The sequence below is a fragment of the Ranitomeya variabilis genome, chromosome 4 (assembly GCF_051348905.1).
Source record: "Ranitomeya variabilis isolate aRanVar5 chromosome 4, aRanVar5.hap1, whole genome shotgun sequence".
Lineage (NCBI taxonomy): Eukaryota > Metazoa > Chordata > Amphibia > Anura > Dendrobatidae > Ranitomeya > Ranitomeya variabilis.
This window is the reverse complement of record NC_135235.1, coordinates 329,979,327-330,002,423: the sequence shown is the minus strand read 5'-3', so window position 1 is coordinate 330,002,423 and position 23,097 is coordinate 329,979,327. Positions and strand designations below refer to the sequence as shown.

General features: G+C 44.2%; 1 protein-coding gene across 1 annotated transcript; it reads right to left on the bottom strand.

Moving 5' to 3' along the window:
• Positions 1-808: 808 nt before the first annotated feature.
• Positions 809-22,930, bottom strand: LOC143764683 (oocyte zinc finger protein XlCOF8.4-like). Its single transcript, XM_077250513.1, has 4 exons — positions 22,666-22,930; positions 1,440-1,617; positions 1,255-1,366; positions 809-1,171 (listed from the first exon to the last, which is right to left on the bottom strand). Exons 2-4 carry the CDS (start codon positions 1,461-1,463, stop codon positions 1,050-1,052), a joined length of 258 nt encoding a protein of 85 aa, XP_077106628.1. The 5' UTR covers positions 1,464-1,617; positions 22,666-22,930; the 3' UTR covers positions 809-1,049.
• Positions 22,931-23,097: the final 167 nt, after the last annotated feature.

Genomic DNA, 23,097 nt, shown 5'->3' with positions numbered 1-23,097 from the left:
CCAATAACATATCATACAGGCACATCATGTTTTTCTTTAAGTGATTTTCTAAGAGTATGTGTCCACGTTCAGGATTGCATCAGGATTTGGTCAGGATTTTCCATCAGTATTTGTAAGCCAAAACCAGGAGTGGGTGATAAATGCAAAAGTGGTGCATATGTTTCTATTATACTTTTCCTCTAATTGTTCCACTCCTGGTTTTGGCTTACAAATACTGATGGAAAATCCTGACCAAATCCTGATGCAATCCTGAACGTGGACACTTAGGGTATGTGTCCACGTTCAGGATTGCATCAGGATTTGGTCAGGATTTTACATCAGTATTTGTAAGCCAAAACCAGGAGTGGGTGATAAATGCAGAAGTGGTGCATATGTTTCTATTATACTTTTCCTCTGATTGTTCCACTCCTGGTTTTGGCTTACAAATACTGATGTAAAATCCTGACCAAATCCTGATGCAATCCTGAACGTGGACACATACCCATACCCTAACTTATCAGCACATTCTACGTACACTGTTATTCGGCTTTGCAGTTTACAGATCTGGGCAGGTAACGGTCAGCGTCTTCTAATCCTAGGGGGAAGGTGGATCCTCCAGGTTGTAAGTTCTATAGTAAAGGTCTTTTGATGCCCAAAGTGATTTGAACAGTTTTGAGTGGAGGGGAATATTGTGGTCTAGAGGCAAAATGGTGATCACACAATTGTGATACAGCCAGACTACACCGATAAAGCAGCCACAGCCGGTGAATGAGAAGAATCTGTGACTTCTCTGCATTTAGTGGTTACTACTCACCTGTGTAGTCATATGTAGGAATCGCCTCTTTACATTGATCATCACCCCTCACATATGTATCTGTAGTATTAATATGGGTCAGATCTTCACCCAGAAATAAATATTGTAAAAGTTACAGAGAGATGGAGAAGTAACATCTATGATTAGCTCTAATTCTGCCATCTCCACTGTTCTCATTATACAAGTATAAAACAATAATGGTGGATAAAACTGAGCACAAGACCTTCACAGCCGGCTACACATCATAGGGGAGATCTCATGACACCTTCTCTCCATCTATCTGAAGATCCTGAGGAACACTGGGATCTTCTTGTTTACAGTCCTGTGGAAGAAGAGGACGGGGACATCTCTCTGGTGTTGTCCTCTTACTGGATAGATCTAGAGGAAACACAAGCAGGGACAGAATTCATTCTTTGCATATAGATAATTATAGGATGTGTGTATTTAGTCCTGTCTATTACCTGGTGATGTGAGGGGCTGGGGAATTTCCTTGTATACATCTTTATGTCCTTCTAAATACTCCCACTCCTCCAGGGAGAAATAGATGGCGACATCCTGACACTTTATAGGAACCTGACACATACAATGATACCGTCATCGATCGGATCCCTTCATAGCTTACTGAATAATGTCCCAGCAGTGTCACCTCTCCAGTCAGCAGCTCAATCATCTTGTAGGTGAGTTCTAGGATCTTCTGGTCATTGATTTCCTCATGTATCGGAGTGAGGTGGAGGCCCCATGACTGGGCTCAGGCGTCTTCCCCATCCTTCAGACACAGGGGCCTGACAGCGCTCACTAGAGGTCTTCTTCACTACTGTGTAATCCTGTGAATGGAGAGACACATTTAAAAATCTCATTACAGATACTTCCAGAGTCGTCACCTCTCCAGTTCTGTCCATCTGTTATTCCCATAGATAAGAATCATGTAATGTGATATCATCAGAATCGCTCATAGCAAGAGGATTTCTAGGGTGAGGTGTAATATTCTCTCCACCATCTTGTCCCTGTCCATATCCATCCTTGATGGGTAAATCAGGAAAATTCTCTTATATATAGATCTTCACTGAGAGGATCCGATATTGTAGACACCTGAATGAGAAGATGAGTCAATGTAACATCATAAAAATCCCATGTAATAATACAATTACTGGAGATAATAAGGGAAACATATGAGGAGATGGAATGTGTAGATGTTGTATTCTCTAGTCTTGTGTGGACTGGAACATAAGTTGAATTGCTGACTTAGGCTACGTTCACATTTGCGGTCTGCGCCGCAGCGTCGGGCGCCGCAGCGTCGCCGCATGCGTCATGCGCCCCTATATTTAACATGGGGGTGCATGGACATGCGTCGCACTTGCGTTTTGCGCCGCATGCGTCCCTGCGGCGCCCGCGTCCGGGCGCAGAGGACGCAGCAAGTTGCATTTTTGCTGCGTCCAAAATCAATGAAAAAAAGGACGCATGCGGCGCAAAACGCAGCGTTGTGCATGCGTTTTGCTGCTTTTTTGTTTGCGTTGCAGCGCCGACGCTGCGGCGCACAACGCAAGTGTGAACGTAGCCTAAGACATCTCCTCCATGCTCCCAATCACTGGCTATGTTACTCACTGCTTCACAAACTGTTTGGCTGTAGGAAACACAAGATCATTGGGACTGAGTAGGAAATACAGAGAATGGCGGGGACCCTATCACCAATGGTATTATTAGTATTTTACAGTATTTAGTTTTCTTCTTTACATCTACTAATAAAACCTATATATTTTAGGCCACGGACAACAATCATTTTCTTCCTTGGAGTCGGCAGCTGAATACGTTTCTCATAGACTCATCTTCCATAACGCTAATTGTCGTTTCATTTACCGACACTGGAATCGGCATTAGCAATACTGCAGGAGACACTCATTACACGTAACACAAGAAATAACAACTTCATGATGAGGGCGACATCTTCATCTTCTACTACGGCTCTAGGAACATATTTGACCAGAGTCTGTCACTGACTCCATCACCACTGGCCATTTTTATGTATGTTTCTTGTCTTCTCTGCACTGTAATCTTCTATCACGTTAGATCTCATGTTTGATTCATACACAGAAGTTTGAGGCTTTTATAAAATCTTGTTTTGTAAGAACATCAAGACAGGAGTTATCTGCTGCCAACGTCTCTATGTACAGCAGAGGTGTCAAACTGCATTCCTCGAGGGCCGCCAACAGGTCATGTTTTCAGGATTTCCTTAGCATTCCACAAGGTGCTGGAATCATTCTGTGCAGGTGATTAAATTATCACATGTGCAATACAAGGAAATCCTGAAAACATGACCTGTTGGCGGCCCTTGAGGAATGCAGTTTGACACCTCTGATGTACAGTGTTTTTTTTCTCTGGATATGATGGGGTTTTTTTTAGCATTTTCTTGTAGGCTTCCTTATATTACATAAAAAACACCCCCAAAAATTGGGGATGGCGGAACTGTGGGAACATTATACTGTGTATAGGAACCATAAAAGAGGCACTGTAAGGCATCAAGAATGGAGATAAGTGAGGATTTATTATCCAGTGATTTGGGTGGTATCATTGTGTGGGCATCTTGTACTATCATAATGTGAGGAGGATGGCAATACTGGGGGAACATTATACTGTATGCAGAGGGGATGGCGATACTGGGGTAACATTATACTGTGTGGAGGCCAAGAAAGGGGCATCAGACTATGAGAGTAATACATGTTTCCTTGGTTCCCGTCTTTCATAGTTCGGTCATTTGTATTGTGATGCAGTGACCCCTGTAACAGGTAGGGGGCGCTGCATGGTCTCCCTAGTATACGCACGGAGGCATATTGAGGCCATAGGAATGCATGACAATCGCAGGCATGACTGTGGTAATGTGATAAAGTCCGGCAGTATTGTGAATGGCCGATACGTGTGTCGCAGAGGAGAAGACTCTGTGCTGCCAGCCTGAAGCGATGTGGTGTTTTGGGACCTGTAGTCCTATAGTTATAGTGTTGTATGTTTGTCATGGGAGGTTGGCAGGGCTAGTTATGTGAAATGGGCGGGACAAACTAGCCACACACACCCACACTCCCACCCAGGGGAGTGGATAAAAGGTATATAATGTGACCAGGGTGTGGGTCACATGTTTCTGTGTGGTTCCAGTGTTTGGATCTGAAGGGTCCAAGTACAAGGTCCTGGAAGCCCATGTTGGAAGTCCTGGGAGTAGGATTCCTGAACAGCACATGGTGGGGCTTTGGACTGTTGTGTGTAGGGAGGTCCTGGGAGTAGGACCGAATCCCTGAGAAGCGCACAGTGAAACTGTTGGGGAAGCTACCGTCCTTCGGTGGGTCTGGACTGACTAATGTGTGCCGCCCAGGCAAGTTGGTGATCCCTGTGAGGCAGCTTACCCAAAAGAGTGGACTGACAAGGAGTCAGCAGGTGGAGCAGGAGCTCCCATAAGGTACCTCCATAGACTGTTGGTGCTTATTGTTTCTTTGAACTGTGTGGTAACCCACGGGAACTGGTCAAAGGAGGACCAGCGTGTTTAGTTGCTGCAATCGTAATGTCATATGTTGGTGCCTCTTGTGCTCCATGGGCATTAATGAACGGTATGGCGTGCGGTCTCCACGATAACTGGACACAGTGGTTCGGCGTGTTTAGTGACCGTGTTTCAAAGCCATATACTATGATGTAAAGACTGTGTGCTTGCTGTTCATATTTCTGTGGCTTATGACTCCACAATAAACCACATGGACTGTTAAAGTGAAAATTTGTGCCCATGTGCTTGAATCCCGTGCCAAGCGAGTAATCCCCTACTCGTTAGTGAGTGCAATCTTACATAGGGTGGAGAATGCAGGCAACGGTCCAGGAAGCACGTTCAGAGTGGAGTTAATTGCTGTGGCTCGGCGGGGCCACGAAGATTGTGTCTGCCTGTAACTCAGCGGGGTTACGAAGCTGACAAGCATCTTGCTGTGGATCGGCGGGTCCACGAAGGTGACAAATGGCTTGCTGTGGATCGGCGGGTCCACAAAGTCTGCGGTAGAGCGTTGTGGAGTGTAGCCGTGGTTGCAGCAAGAGATTCCGCAGCAGCAGTGGCGGCAGCAGCGGCTTGTGGTGGGCAGCCGGAGGTGCCGGTTGTATGTGACTGCAGCGGGAGCTGTGGCAGTACCAGCAGGAACTGGTGAAGTGACATATATATAAAAAATATTTTTTTTTTCCCCAGGTCGTGCAGACTCTTAAAGGGCCAGTGCAAGCCCAGGGACATAGTGTGTGTACTGTGCGAACTGGTGCTTAAGAGTGCCGTGGGAGTCCATGGGGTGTGCCCCAGGGAAGGGGTGGTGTCCCTAAAAGGGGTGGTGTCCATAAAAGTGGGTGGTGACCCAGACAGGGATGGTTGCCCAAAAAGGGGTGGAATCCCAAAAGGGGGCTGTAACCCAAACAGGGGTGGTGTCAAAAAACGGAGCACTTGCCCAAAAGGGGCAGAGCCAAAAAAAGGGGCGGCAATCAGTGAGGAGTCACGACTGTCCTTTTTGGCTGGATGGAGAGCGTGTGCGGGGGTTGATAGACCCCGGGAGGGAAGCGTCTTTGCTGAGGACCCTTCCAGGAAGTTCTGTGTCACCTGGGAACAGTAAAGGTCTTCAGGTAGCCACTTTCTACATTGTCGCAGCTGATGTTTCCACATACCATGAGGTGGCTGTAGTCCCGAGCTTGCCGTGTCCTATGGTAATAGGACAAGATTTGGAAGCACTGTGGGACTGGTGGAAAAAGGGTGAAGTGTTTGTGGAAATTATGTGTATGGGAGGTAGTAATGTTGAGAATGCGCCCCCTAGAGTTGACAATCCTAAGGTGGGCATGACCAAGGAAAATGGTGAACGGGCCCAACTTAGTGACACAACGTTGGCAGAAACACCTCACAAAACTGATGGGTCAGACGTCAGGTTGACCAGTGGGGAGGGAGCGTATGCCCAACTTATGCACATGTCACCTGATGTGTACCCCAAGATGACTTTAAGTGACATGGTTAATAAAGCCTGTGAAGCTGACACCCGGTTGGGGTGTGACTTGGAGGTTCGCCATACTGTGGGGTATGACACAGAATACGAGGGTGACTGTGACTCGGAGGAAGTAGGGGAGTTCAGTGGAGAAGAGCCCCACAAGAAGGGCAAATCCTTTGGTCGCCGGAGACGTAAAGTGTGCAAAGAGGTGGTACCAGTTGCACCTTGTGAAAAAGGGGAGGAGGCCACCAAAGGAGTGGGGCCTGAAGTGGATACCCGGTTAAAGCAAGAGGAGCTTAAGAGACAGGCTGCTGAGTGCCGTGTGGGTGCCTTGGAGAAAGAGGTGGCAGAGCTCAGAGGTCACCTGTTAAAGTGGCAAATTGTGACCAAGGCACTAAAGGAAGACATGGAAGTGCTCAGAGAAGCACTAAAAGGCCCTCTACAAGAGAAAGAGGTGGTGGTCGCAGACTTACCGTGCCAGTACCAGAGTGGTAACGAGGTGAAGCTGCTAATGCCCATCTTGACCAGGGGTCTGGAAGAGGGTAAAGCTGGAGAAAAGTGTGCGCTAAGAGCGGAGCAAGACGGTCACCCGGTGGTGGCAGAGGTCTTGATGAAAAGGGCCATGGCAAAGCAGGAGCCGTCTGTCCTTGAAGAGAGTGAGACCCCGCTTTTCAAGAGCATACTAGAAGTACCCGAAGACATGCAAGAAGTGTGTGCCAGTAAGGGTGTGCATGAGGCCTTTAGAAAGGCAATAGAGGCATGTAGTGTGCACTGGGCGCCTGAGACTCAGCAATTGGTCATACTGTCGACTAAGGAAGTCACAGAAGCGGGTGGCTGTCCTGAGGGATATGCACCTACACTGCCTCCATACAAAACAGAAGATCATTATGAAGAATAATGAAGCCGTTCGACATTTGGAGCGTGAAAGGAAAGCTCAAAGTCGGCTGGGCTTAGTGGAAGACACAGTCCAAGTACCCAAAGTTCTGGTGGCGAAAGTCATTGGGAGACTTGGGAGAGTGATGCAGGAGATGGTGGATAAATCCGGTGTGAAGAGACTGAAGATACCGGCTGATGACGAGGTCCAGGTCATGGGTGAAGATGGGATGGTTCCATTCCTTGTTGTCGGATCCAGAGAGAGTCTTGAGAATATCCGCATGCTCCTGGAATATCGCATGGCATACCTAAGGGAGGTAGAGGAGCTGAGACTTGAGAGACTGCAAGTTAATAAACAGCTGCCAGAAAGGCAAAGAAGATGGCAGCCACTTTCGACCCGAAATGTGGACAAACAAACGGGTGGAAGTACTCAGCCTGAAGGAAGAGTTAGAGGCAGTGACTCCTCAGTTAGCTCAGTGTTGAGTGGCCTAGGTGGGAGACCCGGTAATGGACGTGTTGACAAAGAGTCAGTCCAGACAGGTCATATGGGTGCAAGGGGATTGCGACGCCAGCTTGACCATGATGCCCAAATCCGACTGAGAGGGCCCTCTCGACTGGTAGGGCAAGGTGACTTGGGTACCCGGTCTCGAGGCCCCTGGGTTAAGACAAATGTTCAACCCCACAGGTGTGAACAGAGGGGGGGGGGGGTATGTGATGCATTGACCCCTGTAGCAGGTAGGGGGCGCTGCATGGTCTCCCCAGTATACGCACGGAGGCGTATTGAGGCCATAGGAATGCATGACAATCGCAGGCATGACTGTGGTAATGTGATAAAGTCTGGCAGTATTGTGAATGGCCGATACGTGTGTCGCAGAGGAGAAGACTCTGCGCTGCCAGCCTGAAGCGATGTGGTGTTCTGGGACCTGTAGTCCTATAGTTATAGTGTTGTATGTTTATCATGGGAGGTTGGCAGGGCTAGTTATGTGAGATGGGCGGGACAAACTAGCCACACACACCCACACTCCCACCCAAGGGAGTGGTTAAAAGGTATATAATGTGACCAGGGTGTGGGTCACATGTTTCTGTGTGGTTCCAGTGTTTGGATCTGAAGGGTCCAAGTACAAGGTCCTGGAAGCCCGTGTTGGAAGTCCTGGGAGTAGGATTCCTGAACAGCAAGTGGTGGGGCTTTGGACTGTTTTGTGTTGGGAGGTCCTGGGAGTAGGACCGGATCCCTGAGAAGCGCACAGTGAAACTGTTGGGGAAGCTACCGTCCTTCGGTGGGTCTGGACTGACTAATGTGTGGCGCCCAGGCAAGTTGGTGATCCCTGTGAGGCAGCTTACCCAGAAGAGTGGACTGACAAAGAGTCAGCAGGTGGAGCAGGAGCTCCTGTAAGGTACCTCTATAGACTGTTGGTACTTATTGCTTCTTTGAACTGTGTGGTAACCCACGGGAACTGGTCAAAGGAGGACCAGTGTGTTTAGTTGCTGCAACCGTAATGTCGTATGTTGGTGCCTGTTGTGCTCCCTGGGCATTAATGAACTGTATGACGTGCGGTCACCCACGATAACTGGACACAGTGGTTAGGCGTGTTTAGTGACCGTGTTTCAAAGCCATATACTATGATGTAAAGACTGTGTGCTTGCTGTTCATATTTCTGTGGCTTATGACTCCACAATAAACCACATGGACTGTTAAAGTGAAAATTTGTGCCCGTGTGCTTGAATCCCGTGCCAAGCGAGTAATCCCCCACCCGTTAGTGAGTGCAATCTTACAGTATCTATCAGCGGAAAAGGAACAAAACCATTGTGATCCTTATAAGGAGGCAACACAAAAACTTCCTAAATCTAACATATTTATAACAACCCCACCATTTGTGAGTCTTCAGGGTAAATCGCTATCTCACCATTAGATTACAGCTGATACTATGAAGCTAAAGTGACTAAACAGACTTTCTGTCCCATCCATAAAGGGGCAATTTTCCGTGTTTGTCAGAACTGTCCAAGGATTAGTACAGGCATACCTCCCAATCGTCCCGGATCCCGCGGGACTGTCCTGATTTTGACAATCAGCCCCGCGATCCCGGGAGGGACATTAGTTGTCCCGCACTACGCAAGGTTTGTTGCTGTTTTTTTTTTTTTTAATAAAAGCTGGGCCACCTCCCGCCCGCCCCCCCCGCCCCGCCCCCCCATGAGCCATGCATACAGGGGGGGGAAATGAGCCATGCATACAGGGGGGGGGGGAAATGAGCCATGCATACAGGGGGGGGGGGAAATGAGCCACGCATAGAGGGGGGGGGAAATGAGCCATGCATACGGGGGGGGGAATGAGCCATGCATACGGGGGGGGGAATGAGCCATGCATACAGGGAGGGGGAAATGAGCCATGCATACAGGAGCGGGAAATATGAGCCATGCATTCGGGGGGGAATATGAGCCATGCATACAGGAGGGGGAATATGAGCCATGCATACGGGGGGGGAATATGAGCCATGCATACTGGAGGGGGGAATATGAGCCATGCATACAGGGGGAGGGGGAATATGAGCCATGCATACAGGGGGGGAATATGAGCCATGCTTACAGGGGGGAATATGAGCCATGCATACAGGGGGGAATATGAGCCATGCATACAGGGGGGATATGAGCCATGCATACAGGAGGGGGGGTCATTATACAGTATTAAGCATCATGTGTGGCCATTATACAGTATGGAGCATATTGTGGCCATTATACAGTATGGAGCATTATGTGTGGCCATTATACAGTATGGGGCACTGTGTGGCCATTATACAGTATGGAGCATCATGTGTGGTCATTATACAGTATGGAGAATCATGTGGGGCCATTATACAGTATGGAGCATCATGTGCGGTCATTATACAGTATTGAGAATCATGTGTGGTCACTATAAAGTACGGAGCACTGTGTGGCCATTATACAGTATGGAGCATCATGTGGGGTCATTATACCGTATGCAGCATCATGTGCGGTCATTATACAGTATGGAGCATCATGTGTGGTCATTATACAGTATGGAGCACTGTGTGGCCATTATACAGTATGGAGCATCATGTGCGGTCATTATACAGTATTGAGCATCATGTGTGGTCATTATACAGTATGGAGCATCATGTGCGGTCATTATACAGTATGCAGCATCATGTGCGGTCATCATACAGTATGGAGCATCATGTGGGGCTATTATACAGTATGGAGCATCATGTGCGGTCATTATACAGTATGGAGCATCATGTGTGGTCATTATACAGTATGGAGCACTGTGTGGCCATTATACAGTATGGAGCATCATGTGCGGTCATTATACAGTATGGAGCATATTGTGGCCATTATACAGTATGGAGCATCATGTGTGGTCATTATACAGTATGGAGAATCATGTGGGGGCATTATACAGTATGGAGCATCATGTGCGGTCATTATACAGTATTGAGAATCATGTGTGGTCATTATACAGTATGGAGCACTGTGTGGCCATTATACAGTATGGAGCATCATGTGGGGTCATTATACAGTATGCAGCATCATGTGCGGTCATTATACAGTATGGAGCATCATGTGTGGTCATTATACAGTATGGAGCACTGTGTGGCCATTATACAGTATGGAGCATCATGTGCGGTCATTATACAGTATTGAGCATCATGTGTGGTCATAATACAGTATGGAGCATCATGTGCGGTCATTATACAGTATGGAGCATCATGTGCGGTCATTATACAGTATGGAGCATCATGTGTGGTCATTATACAGTATGGAGCATCATGTGTGGTCATTATACAGTATGGAGAATCATGTGGGGCCATTATACAGTATGGAGCATCATGTGCGGTCATTATACAGTATTGAGAATCATGTGTGGTCATTATACAGTATGGAGCACTGTGTGGCCATTATACAGTATTGAGCATCATGTGGGGTCATTATACAGTATGGAGAATCATGTGCGGTCATTATACAGTATGGAGCATCATGTGTGGTCATTATACAGTATGGAGCACTGTGTGGCCATTACACAGTATGGAGCATCATGTGCGGTCATTATACAGTATTGAGCATCATGTGTGGTCATTATACAGTATGGAACATCATGTGCGGTCATTATACAGTATGCAGCATCATGTGCGGTCATTATACAGTATGGAGCATCATGTGTGGTCATTATACAGTATGGAGAATCATGTGGGGCTATTATACAGTATGGAGCATCATGTGCGGTCATTATACAGTATTGAGAATCATGTGTGGTCATTATACAGTATGGAGCATCATATGAAGTCATTATACAGTATGCAGCATCATGTGCGGTCATTATACAGTATGGAGCATCATGTGTGGTCATTACACAGTATGGAGCACTGTGTGGCCATTATACAGTATGGAGCATCATGTGCGGTCATTATACAGTATTGAGCATCATGTGTGGTCATTATACAGTATGGAACATCATGTGCGGTCATTATACAGTATGCAGCATCATGTGCGGTCATTATACAGTATGGAGCATCATGTGTGGTCATTATACAGTATTGAGAATCATGTGTGGTCATTATACAGTATGGAGCACTGTGTGGCCATTATACAGTATTGACCATCATTTGGGGTCATTATACAGTATGCAGCATCATGTGCGGTTATTATACAGTATGGAGCATCATGTGTGGTCATTATACAGTATGGAGAATCATGTGGTGCCATTATACAGTATGGAGCATCATGTGCGGTCATTATACAGTATTGAGAATCATGTGTGGTCATTATACAGTATGGAGCACTGTGTGGCCATTATACAGTATTGACCATCATTTGGGGTCATTATACAGTATGCAGCATCATGTGCGGTCATTATACAGTATGGAGCATCATGTGTGGTCATTATACAGTATGGAGCACTGTGTGGCCATTATACAGCATGGAGCATCATGTGCGGTCATTATACAGTATTGAGCATCATGTGTGGTCATTATACAGTATGGAACATCATGTGCGGTCATTATACAGTATGCAGCATCATGTGCGGTCATTATACAGTATGGAGCATCATGTGTGGTCATTATACAGTATGGAGAATCATATGGGGCCATTATACAGTATGAAGCATCATGTGCGGTCATTATACAGTATTGAGAATCATGTGTGGTCATTATACAGTATGGAGCACTGTGTGGCCATAATACAGTATTGAGCATCATGTGGGGTCATTATACAGTATGCAGCATCATGTGCGGTCATTATTCAGTATGGAGCATCATGTGTGGTCATTATACAGTATGGAGCACTGTGTGGCCATTATACAGTATGGAGCATCATGTGCGGTCATTATACAGTATGGAGCATATTGTGGCCATTATACAGTATGGAGCATTATGTGTAGCCATTATACAGTATGGGGCACTGTGTGGCCATTATACAGTATGGAGCATCATGTGTGGTCATTATACAGTATGGAGAATCATGTGGGGCCATTATACAGTATGGAGCATCATGTGCGGTCATTATACAGTATTGAGAATCATGTGTGGTCATTATACAGTATGGAGCACTGTGTGGCCATTATACAGTATGGAGCATCATGTGGGGTCATTATACAGTATGCAGCATCATGTGCGGTCATTATACAGTATGGAGCATCATGTGTGGTCATTATACAGTATGGAGCACTGTGTGGCCATTATACAGTATTGAGCATCATGTGCGGTCATTATACAGTATTGAGCATCATGTGTGGTCATTATACAGTATGGAGCATCATGTGCGGTCATTATACAGTATGCAGCATCATGTGCGGTCATTATACAGTATGGAGCATCATGTGTGGTCATTATACAGTATGGAGCATCATGTGTGGTCATTATACAGTATGTAGAATCATGTGGGGCCATTATACAGTATGGAGCATCATGTGCGGTCATTATACAGTATTGAGAATCATGTGTGGTCATTATACAGTATGGAGCACTGTGTTGCCATTATACAGTATTGAGCATCATGTGTGGTCATTATACAGTATGGAGAATCATGAGGGGCCATTATACAGTATGTAGCATCATGTGCGGTCATTATACAGTATTGAGAATCATGTGTGGTCATTATACAGTATGGAGCACTGTGTGGCCATTATACAGTATTGAGCATCATGTGCGGTCATTATACAGTATTGAGCATCATGTGTGGTCATTATACAGTATGGAGCATCATGTGCGGTCATTATACAGTATGCAGCATCATGTGCGGTCATTATACAGTATGGAGCATCATGTGTGGTCATTATACAGTATGGAGCATCATGTGTGGTCATTATACAGTATGTAGAATCATGTGGGGCCATTATACAGTATGGAGCATCATGTGCGGTCATTATACAGTATTGAGAATCATGTGTGGTCATTATACAGTATGGAGCACTGTGTGGCCATTATACAGTATTGAGCATCATGTGTGGTCATTATACAGTATGGAGAATCATGTGGGGCCATTATACAGTATGTAGCATCATGTGCGGTCATTATACAGTATTGAGAATCATGTGTGGTCATTATACAGTATGGAGCACTGTGTGGCCATTATACAGTATTGAGCATCATGTGGGGTCATTATACAGTATGGAGCATCATGTGTGGTCATTATACAGTATGGAGCACTGTGAGGCCATTATACAGTATGGAGCATCATGTGTGGTCATTATACAGTATTGAGCATCATGTGTGGTCATTATACAGTATGGAACATCATGTGCGGTCATTATACAGTATGCAGCATCATGTGCGGTCATTATACAGTATGGAGCATCATGTGTGGTCATTATACAGTATGGAGAATCATGTTGGACCATTATACAGTATGGAGCATCATGTGCGGTCATTATACAGTATTGAGAATCATGTGTGGTCATTATACAGTATGGAGCACTGTGTGGCCATTATACAGTATTGAGCATCATATGGGGTCATTATACAGTATGCAGCATCATGTGCGGTCATTATACAGTATGTAGCATCATGTGTGGTCATTATACAGTATGGAGCACTGTGTGGCCATTATACAGTATGGAGCATCATGTGCGGTCATTATACAGTATTGAGCATCATGTGTGGTCATTATACAGTATGGAACATCATGTGCGGTCATTATACAGTATGCAGCATCATGTGCGGTCATTATACAGTATGGAGCATCATGTGTGGTCATTATACAGTATGGAGAATCATGTGCGGTCATTATACAGTATGCAGCATCATGTGCGGTCATTATACAGTATGGAGCATCATGTGTGGTCATTATACAGTATGGAGAATCATGTGGGGCCATTATACAGTATGGAGCATCATGTGCGGTCATTATACAGTATTGAGAATCATGTGTGGTCATTATACAGTATGGAGCATCATATGAAGTCATTATACAGTATGCAGCATCATGTGCGGTCATTATACAGTATGGAGCATCATGTGTGGTCATTACACAGTATGGAGCACTGTGTGGCCATTATACAGTATGGAGCATCATGTGCGGTCATTATACAGTATTGAGCATCATGTGTGGTCATTATACAGTATGGAACATCATGTGCGGTCATTATACAGTATGCAGCATCATGTGCGGTCATTATACAGTATGGAGCATCATGTGTGGTCATTATACAGTATTGAGAATCATGTGTGGTCATTATACAGTATGGAGCACTGTGTGGCCATTATACAGTATTGACCATCATTTGGGGTCATTATACAGTATGCAGCATCATGTGCGGTTATTATACAGTATGGAGCATCATGTGTGGTCATTATACAGTATGGAGAATCATGTGGTGCCATTATACAGTATGGAGCATCATGTGCGGTCATTATACAGTATTGAGAATCATGTGTGGTCATTATACAGTATGGAGCACTGTGTGGCCATTATACAGTATTGACCATCATTTGGGGTCATTATACAGTATGCAGCATCATGTGCGGTCATTATACAGTATGGAGCATCATGTGTGGTCATTATACAGTATGGAGCACTGTGTGGCCATTATACAGCATGGAGCATCATGTGCGGTCATTATACAGTATTGAGCATCATGTGTGGTCATTATACAGTATGGAACATCATGTGCGGTCATTATACAGTATGCAGCATCATGTGCGGTCATTATACAGTATGGAGCATCATGTGTGGTCATTATACAGTATGGAGAATCATGTGGGGCCATTATACAGTATGAAGCATCATGTGCGGTCATTATACAGTATTGAGAATCATGTGTGGTCATTATACAGTATGGAGCACTGTGTGGCCATAATACAGTATTGAGCATCATGTGGGGTCATTATACAGTATGCAGCATCATGTGCGGTCATTATTCAGTATGGAGCATCATGTGTGGTCATTATACAGTATGGAGCACTGTGTGGCCATTATACAGTATGGAGCATCATGTGCGGTCATTATACAGTATGGAGCATATTGTGGCCATTATACAGTATGGAGCATTATGTGTAGCCATTATACAGTATGGGGCACTGTGTGGCCATTATACAGTATGGAGCATCATGTGTGGTCATTATACAGTATGGAGAATCATGTGGGGCCATTATACAGTATGGAGCATCATGTGCGGTCATTATACAGTATTGAGAATCATGTGTGGTCATTATACAGTATGGAGCACTGTGTGGCCATTATACAGTATGGAGCATCATGTGGGGTCATTATACAGTATGCAGCATCATGTGCGGTCATTATACAGTATGGAGCATCATGTGTGGTCATTATACAGTATGGAGCACTGTGTGGCCATTATACAGTATTGAGCATCATGTGCGGTCATTATACAGTATTGAGCATCATGTGTGGTCATTATACAGTATGGAGCATCATGTGCGGTCATTATACAGTATGCAGCATCATGTGCGGTCATTATACAGTATGGAGCATCATGTGTGGTCATTATACAGTATGGAGCATCATGTGTGGTCATTATACAGTATGTAGAATCATGTGGGGCCATTATACAGTATGGAGCATCATGTGCGGTCATTATACAGTATTGAGAATCATGTGTGGTCATTATACAGTATGGAGCACTGTGTTGCCATTATACAGTATTGAGCATCATGTGTGGTCATTATACAGTATGGAGAATCATGAGGGGCCATTATACAGTATGTAGCATCATGTGCGGTCATTATACAGTATTGAGAATCATGTGTGGTCATTATACAGTATGGAGCACTGTGTGGCCATTATACAGTATTGAGCATCATGTGCGGTCATTATACAGTATTGAGCATCATGTGTGGTCATTATACAGTATGGAGCATCATGTGCGGTCATTATACAGTATGCAGCATCATGTGCGGTCATTATACAGTATGGAGCATCATGTGTGGTCATTATACAGTATGGAGCATCATGTGTGGTCATTATACAGTATGTAGAATCATGTGGGGCCATTATACAGTATGGAGCATCATGTGCGGTCATTATACAGTATTGAGAATCATGTGTGGTCATTATACAGTATGGAGCACTGTGTGGCCATTATACAGTATTGAGCATCATGTGTGGTCATTATACAGTATGGAGAATCATGTGGGGCCATTATACAGTATGTAGCATCATGTGCGGTCATTATACAGTATTGAGAATCATGTGTGGTCATTATACAGTATGGAGCACTGTGTGGCCATTATACAGTATTGAGCATCATGTGGGGTCATTATACAGTATGGAGCATCATGTGTGGTCATTATACAGTATGGAGCACTGTGAGGCCATTATACAGTATGGAGCATCATGTGTGGTCATTATACAGTATTGAGCATCATGTGTGGTCATTATACAGTATGGAACATCATGTGCGGTCATTATACAGTATGCAGCATCATGTGCGGTCATTATACAGTATTGAGCATCATGTGTGGTCATTATACAGTATGGAACATCATGTGCGGTCATTATACAGTATTGAGCATCATGTGTGGTCATTATACAGTATGGAGCATCATGTGCGGTCATTATACAGTATGCAGCATCATGTGCGGTCATTATACAGTATGGAGCATCATGTGTGGTCATTATACAGTATGGAGCATCATGTGTGGTCATTATACAGTATGTAGAATCATGTGGGGCCATTATACAGTATGGAGCATCATGTGCGGTCATTATACAGTATTGAGAATCATGTGTGGTCATTATACAGTATGGAGCACTGTGTTGCCATTATACAGTATTGAGCATCATGTGTGGTCATTATACAGTATGGAGAATCATGAGGGGCCATTATACAGTATGTAGCATCATGTGCGGTCATTATACAGTATTGAGAATCATGTGTGGTCATTATACAGTATGGAGCACTGTGTGGCCATTATACAGTATTGAGCATCATGTGCGGTCATTATACAGTATTGAGCATCATGTGTGGTCATTATACAGTATGGAGCATCATGTGCGGTCATTATACAGTATGCAGCATCATGTGCGGTCATTATACAGTATGGAGCATCATGTGTGGTCATTATACAGTATGGAGCATCATGTGTGGTCATTATACAGTATGTAGAATCATGTGGGGCCATTATACAGTATGGAGCATCATGTGCGGTCATTATACAGTATTGAGAATCATGTGTGGTCATTATACAGTATGGAGCACTGTGTGGCCATTATACAGTATTGAGCATCATGTGTGGTCATTATACAGTATGGAGAATCATGTGGGGCCATTATACAGTATGTAGCATCATGTGCGGTCATTATACAGTATTGAGAATCATGTGTGGTCATTATACAGTATGGAGCACTGTGTGGCCATTATACAGTATTGAGCATCATGTGGGGTCATTATACAGTATGGAGCATCATGTGTGGTCATTATACAGTATGGAGCACTGTGAGGCCATTATACAGTATGGAGCATCATGTGTGGTCATTATACAGTATTGAGCATCATGTGTGGTCATTATACAGTATGGAACATCATGTGCGGTCATTATACAGTATGCAGCATCATGTGCGGTCATTATACAGTATGGAGCATCATGTGTGGTCATTATACAGTATGGAGAATCATGTTGGACCATTATACAGTATGGAGCATCATGTGCGGTCATTATACAGTATTGAGAATCATGTGTGGTCATTATACAGTATGGAGCACTGTGTGGCCATTATACAGTATTGAGCATCATATGGGGTCATTATACAGTATGCAGCATCATGTGCGGTCATTATACAGTATGTAGCATCATGTGTGGTCATTATACAGTATGGAGCACTGTGTGGCCATTATACAGTATGGAGCATCATGTGCGGTCATTATACAGTATTGAGCATCATGTGTGGTCATTATACAGTATGGAACATCATGTGCGGTCATTATACAGTATGCAGCATCATGTGCGGTCATTATACAGTATGGAGCATCATGTGTGGTCATTATACAGTATGGAGAATCATGTGCGGTCATTATACAGTATGCAGCATCATGTGCGGTCATTATACAGTATGGAGCATCATGTGTGGTCATTATACAGTATGGAGAATCATGTGGGGCCATTATACAGTATGGAGCATCATGTGCGGTCATTATACAGTATTGAGAATCATGTGTGGTCATTATACAGTATGGAGCATCATATGAAGTCATTATACAGTATGCAGCATCATGTGCGGTCATTATACAGTATGGAGCATCATGTGTGGTCATTACACAGTATGGAGCACTGTGTGGCCATTATACAGTATGGAGCATCATGTGCGGTCATTATACAGTATTGAGCATCATGTGTGGTCATTATACAGTATGGAACATCATGTGCGGTCATTATACAGTATGCAGCATCATGTGCGGTCATTATACAGTATGGAGCATCATGTGTGGTCATTATACAGTATTGAGAATCATGTGTGGTCATTATACAGTATGGAGCACTGTGTGGCCATTATACAGTATTGACCATCATTTGGGGTCATTATACAGTATGCAGCATCATGTGCGGTTATTATACAGTATGGAGCATCATGTGTGGTCATTATACAGTATGGAGAATCATGTGGTGCCATTATACAGTATGGAGCATCATGTGCGGTCATTATACAGTATTGAGAATCATGTGTGGTCATTATACAGTATGGAGCACTGTGTGGCCATTATACAGTATTGACCATCATTTGGGGTCATTATACAGTATGCAGCATCATGTGCGGTCATTATACAGTATGGAGCATCATGTGTGGTCATTATACAGTATGGAGCACTGTGTGGCCATTATACAGCATGGAGCATCATGTGCGGTCATTATACAGTATTGAGCATCATGTGTGGTCATTATACAGTATGGAACATCATGTGCGGTCATTATACAGTATGCAGCATCATGTGCGGTCATTATACAGTATGGAGCATCATGTGTGGTCATTATACAGTATGGAGAATCATGTGGGGCCATTATACAGTATGAAGCATCATGTGCGGTCATTATACAGTATTGAGAATCATGTGTGGTCATTATACAGTATGGAGCACTGTGTGGCCATAATACAGTATTGAGCATCATGTGGGGTCATTATACAGTATGCAGCATCATGTGCGGTCATTATTCAGTATGGAGCATCATGTGTGGTCATTATACAGTATGGAGCACTGTGTGGCCATTATACAGTATGGAGCATCATGTGCGGTCATTATACAGTATGGAGCATATTGTGGCCATTATACAGTATGGAGCATTATGTGTAGCCATTATACAGTATGGGGCACTGTGTGGCCATTATACAGTATGGAGCATCATGTGTGGTCATTATACAGTATGGAGAATCATGTGGGGCCATTATACAGTATGGAGCATCATGTGCGGTCATTATACAGTATTGAGAATCATGTGTGGTCATTATACAGTATGGAGCACTGTGTGGCCATTATACAGTATGGAGCATCATGTGGGGTCATTATACAGTATGCAGCATCATGTGCGGTCATTATACAGTATGGAGCATCATGTGTGGTCATTATACAGTATGGAGCACTGTGTGGCCATTATACAGTATTGAGCATCATGTGCGGTCATTATACAGTATGGAGCATCATGTGCGGTCATTATACAGTATGCAGCATCATGTGCGGTCATTATACAGTATGGAGCATCATGTGTGGTCATTATACAGTATGGAGCATCATGTGTGGTCATTATACAGTATGTAGAATCATGTGGGGCCATTATACAGTATGGAGCATCATGTGCGGTCATTATACAGTATTGAGAATCATGTGTGGTCATTATACAGTATGGAGCACTGTGTTGCCATTATACAGTATTGAGCATCATGTGTGGTCATTATACAGTATGGAGAATCATGAGGGGCCATTATACAGTATGTAGCATCATGTGCGGTCATTATACAGTATTGAGAATCATGTGTGGTCATTATACAGTATGGAGCACTGTGTGGCCATTATACAGTATTGAGCATCATGTGCGGTCATTATACAGTATTGAGCATCATGTGTGGTCATTATACAGTATGGAGCATCATGTGCGGTCATTATACAGTATGCAGCATCATGTGCGGTCATTATACAGTATGGAGCATCATGTGTGGTCATTATACAGTATGGAGCATCATGTGTGGTCATTATACAGTATGTAGAATCATGTGGGGCCATTATACAGTATGGAGCATCATGTGCGGTCATTATACAGTATTGAGAATCATGTGTGGTCATTATACAGTATGGAGCACTGTGTGGCCATTATACAGTATTGAGCATCATGTGTGGTCATTATACAGTATGGAGAATCATGTGGGGCCATTATACAGTATGTAGCATCATGTGCGGTCATTATACAGTATTGAGAATCATGTGTGGTCATTATACAGTATGGAGCACTGTGTGGCCATTATACAGTATTGAGCATCATGTGGGGTCATTATACAGTATGGAGCATCATGTGTGGTCATTATACAGTATGGAGCACTGTGAGGCCATTATACAGTATGGAGCATCATGTGTGGTCATTATACAGTATTGAGCATCATGTGTGGTCATTATACAGTATGGAACATCATGTGCGGTCATTATACAGTATGCAGCATCATGTGCGGTCATTATACAGTATGGAGCATCATGTGTGGTCATTATACAGTATGGAGAATCATGTTGGACCATTATACAGTATGGAGCATCATGTGCGGTCATTATACAGTATTGAGAATCATGTGTGGTCATTATACAGTATGGAGCACTGTGTGGCCATTATACAGTATTGAGCATCATATGGGGTCATTATACAGTATGCAGCATCATGTGCGGTCATTATACAGTATGTAGCATCATGTGTGGTCATTATACAGTATGGAGCACTGTGTGGCCATTATACAGTATGGAGCATCATGTGCGGTCATTATACAGTATTGAGCATCATGTGTGGTCATTATACAGTATGGAACATCATGTGCGGTCATTATACAGTATGCAGCATCATGTGCGGTCATTATACAGTATGGAGCATCATGTGTGGTCATTATACAGTATGGAGAATCATGTGGGGCCATTATACAGTATGGAGCATCATGTGCGGTCATTATACAGTATTGAGAATCATGTGTGGTCATTATACAGTATGGAGCACTGTGTGGCCATTATACAGTATTGAGCATCATGTGGGGTCATTATACAGTATGCAGCATCATGTGCGGTCATTATACAGTATGGAGCATCATGTGTGGTCATTATACAGTATGGAGCACTGTGTGGCCATTATACAGTATGGAGCATCATGTGCGGTCATTATACAGTATGGAGCATCATGTGTGGTCATTATACAGTATTGAGCATCATGTGTGGTCATTATACAGTATGGAGCACTGTGTGGCCATTATACAGTATGGAGTATCATGTGCGGTCATTATACAGTATTGAGCATCATGTGTGGTCATTATACAGTATGGAGCACTGTGTGGCCATTATACAGTATGGAGCATCATGTGCGGTCATTATACAGTATTGAGCATCATGTGGGGTCATTATACAGTATGCAGCATCATGTGCGGTCATTATACAGTATGGAGCATCATGTGTGGTCATTATACAGTATGGAGCACTGTGTGGCCATTATACAGTATGGAGCATCATGTGCGGTCATTATAGAGTATTGAGCATCATGTGTGGTCATTATACAGTATGGAGCACTGTGTGGCCATTATACAGTATGGAGCATCATGTGCGGTCATTATACAGTATTGAGCATCATGTGTGGTCATTATACAGTATGGAGCACTGTGTGGCCATTATACAGTATGGAGCATCATGTGCGGTCATTATACAGTATTGAGCATCATGTGGGGTCATTATACAGTATGCAGCATCATGTGCGGTCATTATACAGTATGGAGCATCATGTGTGGTCATTATACAGTATGGAGCATCATGTGCGGTCATTATACAGTATGGAGCACGGTGTGGCCATTATACAGTATGGAGCACTGTGTGGCCATTATACAGTATGGAGCATCATGTGCGGTCATTATACAGTATGGAGCATCATGTGTGGTCATTATACAGTATGGAGCACTGTGTGGCCATTATACAGTATGGAGCACTGTGTGGCCATTATACAGTATGCAGCATCATGTGCGGTCATTATACAGTATGGAGCATCATGTGTGGCCATTATACAGTATGGAGCATCATGTGGGGTCATTATACAGTATGGAGCATCATGTGTGGTCATTATACAGTATGGGGCACTGTGTGGCCATATTTTTTTGTTTATAATTATTGTATATGAAACAGTGTGATCAGCAGTGCTAAATGGGTGTGGTTGGGACGTGGATATGGGTGTGACTAATTATGAATGGGTGTGGTCAGAGGTGTGGCCTAAAATTTGCCGCGGCACGCTTCGCGCGCCACAAACTTTGTCCCTCTTTGCCGTCTTCAAAAGTTGGGAGGTATGGTACAGGTGAGAGTTTCCCCCAATTAGAAGGGAAACATTTGGATACTGGGGTCTTTACCTGCTACAGTTTCTCCCAAAGGGTTAAACGCCGTCTGTAACTTCAGTGTCTTTCTATGAAGCTTCTTCTCTGAACTTTCTTCCTGTTTTCTGCCGTATTTCTATTACTCTCCGGAATCAGGAATGTATTAAGTCCTATAGAAACTGCGGAGAAAGAATCATTTCTAATTCTGTGTTTCCAGGATTCTTCTTGTGGGAATTGGCTGCGATATCCCCTGTGCAATATATTACTAGTATTAATGCGCCAGTAATGGGGAATCTCCACATCGCACACCACATATACGGCTGTTCTGTGCGCACAGGTCCTGTGATGAGGTCACAGGAGGGAGGAGTCAGGGGTCACATGATCAGGGGCCTCAGTGTATGCAGGACTCTGCTGTGCTGGTTGTCATGGTGCTGGATGAGGAGAAGTTTATGTGTGGGGTCAGGAGAG